The sequence below is a fragment of the Polyodon spathula genome, chromosome 54, assembly GCF_017654505.1.
Source record: "Polyodon spathula isolate WHYD16114869_AA chromosome 54, ASM1765450v1, whole genome shotgun sequence".
Lineage (NCBI taxonomy): Eukaryota > Metazoa > Chordata > Actinopteri > Acipenseriformes > Polyodontidae > Polyodon > Polyodon spathula.
This window is the reverse complement of record NC_054587.1, coordinates 445,951-454,936: the sequence shown is the minus strand read 5'-3', so window position 1 is coordinate 454,936 and position 8,986 is coordinate 445,951. Positions and strand designations below refer to the sequence as shown.

General features: G+C 43.1%; 1 protein-coding gene across 1 annotated transcript in view; it reads left to right on the top strand.

Annotated features, from left to right (window-relative positions):
- The window catches only part of LOC121307215 (cell adhesion molecule 3-like), a 21,465-nt gene extending 12,851 nt beyond the window's left edge, over positions 1–8,614 (top strand). Inside the window, exons 3-13 of the mRNA XM_041239353.1 lie at positions 625–771; positions 1,575–1,730; positions 1,954–2,091; positions 2,355–2,525; positions 2,697–2,787; positions 3,494–3,734; positions 4,812–4,837; positions 5,844–6,037; positions 7,090–7,107; positions 7,814–7,939; positions 8,441–8,614. Coding sequence (XP_041095287.1) covers positions 625–771; positions 1,575–1,730; positions 1,954–2,091; positions 2,355–2,525; positions 2,697–2,787; positions 3,494–3,734; positions 4,812–4,837; positions 5,844–6,037; positions 7,090–7,107; positions 7,814–7,939; positions 8,441–8,559 — 1,427 coding nt within the window. The 3' untranslated portion in view covers positions 8,560–8,614. The remainder of the gene's footprint in view (positions 1–624; positions 772–1,574; positions 1,731–1,953; positions 2,092–2,354; positions 2,526–2,696; positions 2,788–3,493; positions 3,735–4,811; positions 4,838–5,843; positions 6,038–7,089; positions 7,108–7,813; positions 7,940–8,440) is intronic.
- Positions 8,615–8,986: the final 372 nt, after the last annotated feature.

The following is an 8,986-nucleotide window of genomic DNA, read 5'->3' as shown; positions in this document are numbered from 1 at the left end:
AGCGTTGAAATATTGATCTAGAGCTATTAAATATGCATGATATTTGTGCATGGCTGATTCTGAATCACTTTGTGGAGCGAATGTGGTGTTAGTTCGAGGCTGGCAAATATGCTGTTAGCCTTACAGGCAGGGTCAACTGTAAATGTTAACTTCTAAATTAGACTGTCACAAATCATGTCTGTGTTAGCGGCTCTGACTTAGATAGTGCTTTGTCAACAGCTTCCCTTTAATTAATTATGTTGGATAACGTTGAAATATAAGATAAAGGTGTTTGCAGGTCTGTTGGTTTTAAAAGCAGATTATCAGAGGAGGGATAGAAACTAGTAAATTAGACCATAAGAACATAAGAAAGTTTACAAACGAGAGGAGGCCATTCGGCCCATCTTGCTCGTTTGGTTGTTAGTAGCTTATTGATCCCAGAATCTCATCAAGCAGCTTCTTGAAGGATCCCAGGGTGTCAGCTTCAACAACATTACTGGGGAGTTGATTCCAGACCCTCACGATTCTCTGTGTAAAAAAAGAGCCAGTTTGCAAGATTGTTCTCTTTACCAAGGTTATGGTGATTAACTGTATACCATGTTTCTGACCCCCCCCCCTCTCTCTCTCTCTCTCTCTCTCTCTCAGGAGACCCTTTCCAGCCAGTCACTAAAGACGAGATCGTCTCGTCGGGTGGAACGGTCACTCTGACCTGCACGGTGGAGGACAATGACAACTCGTCCCTCCAGTGGTCAAACACTGCGCAGCAGACCCTGTACTTCGGGGAGAAGAGAGGTAAATTGACCATCTGCCTGCCTGTCTGTCTGCCTGTCTGTCTGTGTGTCAGCCCCTGACTCGCTGTGTATATGTGAGAGACCCTGAGCGAGTCACTGAACCTCCTTGTGCTCCGTCCTTCGGATGAGACGCCAAACAAACGAGGTCCTATTGGAAGAGACTCTGCAGCAGCAGTAGTTGTTGATGATGCAGAGCTCACCCCCCTGGTCTCTGGAAGTCGCTTTGGATAAAAGCTTTTGCTGAATCACTCAATAATAATAATACGATTTTACCTGCCAGATCGGTAGAGCTGCAGAATATAAGTGACAATATTTCTGGTTTAATCCAGCTGATTTTACCAGTCGATTTCAGCTGAGCAGACTAAAAACAAAAGGTGCCTATCGTACAAAAAAATTATTAGATTTTATTGCAAAAAAACAGGAAACGTTTTTGCTGACAGATGAAGTTTAAATTGATTTGTTTTCCAGTGAATTATATTGGAGCTGGAGAGAGTTTTGTGATGAAAACTTTTGCATCTATATATACATATATATTTACATAAACTTAATCTAGATATTTTATTTCACATCTTGCAATCTTGATTTTATTGCAATCTTTTAACAGATGCTTTTCACCAGACACTAGGCGAGGTGAATTCTGCAAATGTTGATTTGTTTGCTAGACTCTAAAAAACAAAAGTGTCTCTCTCTCTCTCTCTCTCTCTCTCTCTCTCTCTCTCTCTCTCTCTCTCTCTCTCTCTCCTCTCATCTCTCTCTCTCCTCTCTCTCTCTCTCTCTCTCTCTCAAGCTCTCTGACGGGTTGAGTCGACGCCCACGGAAACAGGATCCAGCTGGTGAAGTCGACGCCCACGGAGCTGTCAATCAGCATTTCTGATGTGGAGCTGTTGGACGAGGGAGAATACACCTGCTCCATATTCACCATGCCTGTGAGGACAGCGAGAGCGACTGTCACTGTGCTGGGTGAGCCTGTGAGCCTGTGACTGTGTGCGTCTGTGAGTCTAAATATCATCTATGTAAAAAAATTATAAATAAGACAGACACCTAGAAAGATCATTATTTGCCTGTCGATGTGTGCTGTAAGGGAGTTTGTGCAGTCTGATAAAATACTGCTCTCTCTCTCTCTCTCTCTCTCTCTCTCTCTCTCTCTCTCTCTCTCTCTCTCTCTCTCCTCTCCTCTCCTCAGGGGTCCCGCAGAAGCCTCGGATTTCAGGGAACACCGATCCCGTCGAGGATGGGGGGAAGCTCAAACTCACCTGCACCACTTCAGGAAGCAAACCCCCAGCGAGACTGCGCTGGTGGAAAGAGGGACAAGAACTGGAAGGTGTGTGTGTGTGTGTGTGTCTGTGTGTCTGTCTGCCTCTCTGTGTGTCTGTGCTCTGACAGATAACACTACACTCAAACACACACACACACACACACACACACACAGTAAATATATTAACTCTGCATAACCCCACTGTAATGCTGTGGGTGAGCACACGTGTATTTCCTCTGTAACTGCTCTGCAAACAAACAGCAATTACACACGTTTGAAGTTCTGGTAATAAACCAGGAGACTGACTGGGAGCTCTCGTCCCCTCTTAGGCTTCCCCAGCACGGTGGAGTCGGACCCGGACGGCCGCTCCTTCAAGGTGACCAGCGACATCGTGCTGACCGTCACGAAGTCGGACAACCACGCCACCATCAGATGCTCCGTCGACCACGAGTCAATGCCCTCCGCGGAGAAATTCACCGAAGAGAAGATCGAAGTGCTGTGTGAGTTGAGGACTACACCTCCCATCATCCTCTGCTGTTGCTTCATGGGAAATGTTTTTTTTTACAGTATATCAAGGCCATTGCTGTGCAGTGAACCCAACCCCTCCTCTCTCTCTCTCTCTCTCTCTCTCTCTCTCTCTCTCCTCTCTCTTCTCTCTCTCTCTCTCTCAGTCAAACCCTCAGTGGTGATCAAGCCCATGAACAATCTACCGAGAGAAGGAGACAGATTCCACCTGGACTGTGTGGGCTTAGGAAATCCAGAGTGAGTCTGTCTGTCTATCTGTCTGCAATCATATTGTAACTGCAGTTTAATATCACTGGACTGGACTGGAATTACATTGTAACTGCAGTTTAATATCACTGGACTGGGCTGGAATTACATTGTAACTGCAGTTTAATATCACTGGACTGGACTGGAATTACATTGTAACTGCAGTTTAATATCACTAGACTGGGCTGGAATTACATTGTAACTGCAGTTTAATATCACTGGACTGGGCTGGAATTACATTGTAACTGCAGTTTAATATCACTGGACTGGGCTGGAATTACATTGTAACTGCAGTTTAATATCACTGGACTGGGCTGGAATTACATTGTAACTGCAGTTTAATATCACTGGACTGGAATTACATTGTAACTGCAGTTTAATATCACTGGACTGGACTGGAATTACATTGTAACTGCAGTTTAATATCACTGGACTGGGCTGGAATTACATTGTAACTGCAGTTTAATATCACTGGACTGGGCTGGAATTACATTGTAACTGCAGTTTAATATCACTGGACTGGACTGGAATTACATTGTAACTGCAGTTTAATATCACTAGACTGGACTGGAATTACATTGTAACTGCAGTTTAATATCACTGGACTGGACTGGATTAAATTGTAACTGAAGTTTAATATCACTGGACTGGACTGTACCTGATGTAGCTGGGTTGTGATCTCTCTCTCCCGGGACAGTCCCGCATCGTTCTCCTGGAGGAAGGAGAGCGGGGAGCTGCCTGTCCTGTCCAAGAAAGAGGACAACAGACTGGTGTTCGAGGCCCTCAACAAATCTGATGATGGGACGCTGGCAGGTTCTTCTCCTGTTGTCATGACCACAGGACTCCGGGAGTTGTTTAGACTACTACTGTCCAAAATCTGCATGGGGGACGCTCCGATCTTTGTCTCCGTAGCCTCGACCTTCTCTACCCGCACGGATGTATGACGGGAGTGACAACGTTCCATTATCTCATATCGTGAAGTTACCACTGCCCTAGAGGCTTAGAAGCTAGGATACTGCAGTCGGAAGCTGTGCCGGATGAGGGGGAGCGGAGCTAGAGAGATCCTTGGCGGTACAGCGAGAGAGGAGGATGAGAGATGGAGAGAGAGGAGAGGAGAGAGGAGAGAGAGGAGAGAGGAGAGAGGAGAGAGGCAGAGAGAAGAGAGAGAGGAGAGAGGAGAGAGAGAGGAGAGAGAGGAGAGAGAGAGAGAGGAGAGGAGAGAGAGGAGGAGAGAGAGGGAGAGAGAGGAGGAGAGAGGAGGAGAGAGGAGAGAGGGGAGAGAGAGAGGAGAGAGAGGAGAGAGAAGAGAGGAGAGAGAGAGAGGAGCGAGAGAGGGAGAAGAGGATAGGGGAGAGGAGCCGAGACGCGATAGACCTTTCAGAGTTTTGTTTTGTTTTGTGTTGTTTGACAGAGGATAGAACTGACAGCACCTCTTGGAACAAACTAAAACCTTCTGGGAGCTACTTGAAACAAGCCAAGCATTTTTGTTTGTTTTGTGTTTGTTGTTGTGCATTTTAAAGCACCTCTATGAACCCTAAAAACTTAAGTCCAATTAAATTCTTCTAGCAAGCGCTTTTTTTTTTTTTTGAAGGTTTTCACCTTCAAAAAAAAAAAAAAAAAAAAAAAAAAACAGACAAAAATGTATTATTCAATTTAGCATTTGATATATTCACGAACATCTGTTTCATAATAATTGTAGCTAGAGAGGGACAAACGTAGCCTAGGTCACCATCAAAATGTAAAAAAAAAAAACAATTATCTACCCCTAGATATCCTATTATCGATAGATAGATAGATAGATTAGATAGATAGATAGATAATAGATGGATAGAAGATAGATAGATAGATAGATAGATAGATAGCCATTATAGATAACACTGGATATATAGCTTATAGATAGATCTATCGAATAGATAGATAGATAGATAGATAGATAGATAGATAGATAGTGACCCCTATTTTTTAAACTGTGGATTTGAACCCCAGACTGCAGTCTCTTTGATGTTTTTTAACAGTGGGAGGGCTTCCATTTCCCAGAAGGGTTCGGCCCATCATGCTCACTGCAATTTACTTTTTATTTTGTCATCAACTTATCTTCATTTGTTTTGTTTTTCACCCATCCATCACTCCATCGTTCCTTTTTCCCCACCTTATTCTCTCTCTCCTCTCTCTTTCCCTCTTTCTCTCCCTGTCTCCTCTCTCATCTCACTTTCTTTATCTAAATAAGGGAGGGTGGTCCAGCAAATTAGCGCAATAGTCAATTTGTATTATTCCGTATTAAACTCCTATCTAGGCGAATTTGTTTTCATTTTTCGCAGTCAAGGATTGTTCAATTCAGCTTCAATAAATGCGATTTTCACCCATCTGTATATACTTAGTGAATTCAGCGGGGAGCCCTGAAGAACTGCGATAGATAGAGGAAGCTGCAGGAAAGAGCTTGGATAGAGACGATTATGAGATGGAGTAGGAGAGAGCTAGATAGAGAATCTCAATAGACAGCGAGAGAGTAGAGTGAATAGAAATTATAGATGGGTCTCGGGAACGCCATGTCTTTAGATCAAGTGTGGAAAGCCTCTACTGTAGGGCTTAGAGAGGAGCTCTTGTCTTCTCATATTTCCGACTAGGCTACAATACTATTCAGAGAGCCCAGCGACAGGTGTAGCTCTCATCCCTGGAGATCGGATCTTAGAGCGGACCTCTCTGGGGTCTCTTCCTAATCCGGGTTGAGATCAAAGAGAATCTGTTCTATGTCTCTCACTTCTCTATCTCTCTCTCTCTCCTCTCTCTCTCTCTCTACCTCTCTCTCCCTCTCTCCCTCCTCCCTCTCCCTCTCTTTCTCTTCCTCTCCTTTCTCCTCCCTCTCTCTGTCTCCCCCTCTGTCTCTCTATCTCTCTGTCTCTCCCTCTCTCCATCTCTCCTCTCTCTCCATCCTCCCTCTCTCCCTCTCTCCATCTCTCTCTTCCTCTCTCTCTCTCCCCCTCTCTCTCTCATCTCTCTCTCTGTCCTCTCTCCCTCTGTCTCCATCTCAATCTCCCTCTCACTCATAGAGTCTCTCAGCTCTGTCTACACTCTCCTCTCTTTCTCTCCCTCTCCTCTCTCTCTCTCCTTCTCTCCTCATTCCGCTCATCTTTACTGTCAGAGCTCTCTCCTCCCTCTCTCATTCCCCCCATCAGCAGCACTCTTTCTCCAGACAGTCTGACACACTCCCCCACTTCCAGCAAGGCACACAGGGACACTACAGGTAACCAGGAGCGACAGAAAGTCCAGCCCGTTTCCATTAGCAACGATCGTCAGTTTAAAAAAAAAAAAAAAAAAAAAAAAAACTCTCTGAAGCTACAGCTCTGGGCAAAAAAAGTTTTGCATCACCTAGAATTTTAGAACTGAGATATAACTAATAACATAAAAATCAAAAATAACCTATATGAACAAAATTTAATTAATATGTTAACAAGGGAACATTATTCAGCAGCTTTCACTGGACTCTATGAAGCTGAGGGAGTTCATTCTATATAGAGGGGGTGCAATTCAATATGTTAACAAGGGAACATTATTCAGCAGCTTTCACTGGACTCTATGAAGCTGAGGGAGTTCATTCTATATAGAGGGGGTGCAATTCAATATGTTAACAAGGGAACATTATTCAGCAGCTTTCACTGGACTCTATGAAGCTGAGGGAGTTCATTCTATATAGAGGGGGTGCAATTCAATATGTTAACAAGGGAACATTATTCAGCAGCTTTCACTGGACTCTATGAAGCTGAGGGAGTTCATTCTATATAGAGGGGGTGCAATTCAATATGTTAACAAGGGAACATTATTCAGCAGCTTTCACTGGACTCTATGAAGCTGAGGGAGTTCATTCTATATAGAGGGGGTGCAATTCAATATGTTAACAAGGGAACATTATTCAGCAGCTTTCACTGGACTCTATGAAGCTGAGGGAGTTCACTCTATATAGAGGGGGTGCATTCAATATGTTAACAAGGGAACATTATTCAGCAGCTTTCACTGGACTCTCTGAATGTTTTTTTTTTACTTCGCTAAGGTTTATACACAAGGTATTAGGTGTTAGAGAGATTTAAATACCATTGAATTTGCCTTTGTGACCGAAAGAAAGAAAAATCGGTCATTTTATGATTCCATTGTCGATTTTTTTCTTGTGTGTGAAAACAATAGACCTTTTTTCAATACTGTTTCTCATTCTCTCTCCCTCCCTTCTCCCTCCCCTCTTCTCTCTCCCTCTCCCTTCTCTCCCTCATATCATCAATCCAACCATCTCTATCACATGACCAGGTGTCATCGAGGGGCCAGGTACCACCTCTCATCTCCCCCTCTGTCCGTCCGTGCGTCCGCCTGTCCGTCCGTCTGTCTGTCAAGCACTCCCTCTGTCAGTCTGTTTACCTGTGTCTGTCTAACTGATGAGACTAACCTCACAAGCAACACTTAAACTCCAGGCGTTTATATTATTATTATTATTATTATTATTATTATTATTATTATTATTATTATTATTATTATTATTTTAAACACAGATATTTGTAATAATCCACAGTTCTGGCCAAAAGTTTTGCATCATCACCCTCTATATAGAATGAACTCCCTCAGCTTCATAGAGTCCAGTGAAAGCTGCTGAATAATGTTCCCTTGTTAACATATTGAATTGCACCCCCTCTATATAGAATAAACTCCCTCAGCTTCATAGAGTCCAGTGAAAGCTGCTGAATAATGTTCCCTTGTTAACATATTGAATTGCACTCCCTCTATATAGAATGAACTCCCTCAGCTTCATAGAGTCCAGTGAAAGCTGCTGAATAATGTTCCCTTGACATTGAATTGTCCTGACCCTAATAAGAATAATAATATAATAATAATAATAATAATAACCCCACTTATATAGCTAAATCCCTCCTGTGTTGTGTTTTAAATGCTTGACTCAGTCTGTGTTAGCCAATAAGCAACGACCTTTCCCCACTGTGTGACCTCTTCTCTCTTTCTCCCTCTCTCCTCTGATTGGCAGACCCGACGGCTATGCCCGCCTCCAACAGTATAGACCACGCTGTGATTGGCGGAGTGGTGGCGGTCATTGTCTTCATCGTCCTGTGTCTGTTGATCGTGTTGGGACGCTACTTGATCAGGCACAAAGGTACAGAGTCGCCTGAGAATGGCTTTTTTTTGTTTGTTTTTGTTTTGAACAATTGCATATTGATTGATTCATTTTCCAAAGCATTAAAAAAATGACGTCACGCAATCACACGTGACGCACACTGAAAAAATAAATAATTCAATAAATATATAAATGATCGTTCTTTTAGGCTCGCCCGCTAAACAATACAACGTGTGTTTTATATATAATTATGATTTTAGGCTATATATATACATATATATTTACGTATCTATATATATATATATATATATATATATATATATATATAGGCGTATTACTTGTAGAGCCAGTCGTAATTAGAGCTAGCATTATTAGAGTTAGCCTTCATAGGATTCCTAATTCTAATTAGCCTTCAGCACAGTTTAATTTGAAGGGATTTACTGCCCTCTAGAGGAATAACAGTGCTCTGCGGGTGAGCTGTTTTGTCAGGACGTCTGATTGATTCACTAACTCTCTCTCTCTCCCTCTCCCCTCTCACAGGGACGTACCTAACCCACGAAGCGAAAGGCTCCGATGACGCTCCCGACGCCGACACAGCCATCATCAACGCCGAAGCGGGCCAGTCCGGAGCAGAGGATAAGAAAGAATACTTTATATAGAGACGGGGGAATGGGAGAGAGAGAGGGGGGGAGAGGAGGGAGAGAGAATCGCTACGATCGTCAAACAGCACCCCTGTAGAAAGAGTCACAGCTCAGGCAAAAAGTTAAAAAAAAACAAACAAAATATGAACATAATAATTTAATTTAACGTCATGTAAACAAAGAAAGAGACATCTGCATAAGTATGCGGTACAGTAGTATTCCATGTTAGATTTTATCGTGTGAGGGAAAATTACAAAGCACTGGTGTGCGATTCAATGTGTTATCGTGACATTATTCAGTAGCTTTCATTGGACTTGAAGCTGAATCCGTTCACTCTATAGACAGACGCAACATTTTTAGACAGAGCTGTAGAGAGTGGTCGTGAGAATAGGGGGGCGGGGTTAGGTGAGAATGAACCAATGAGAAACGCGTATCTATCAACTTG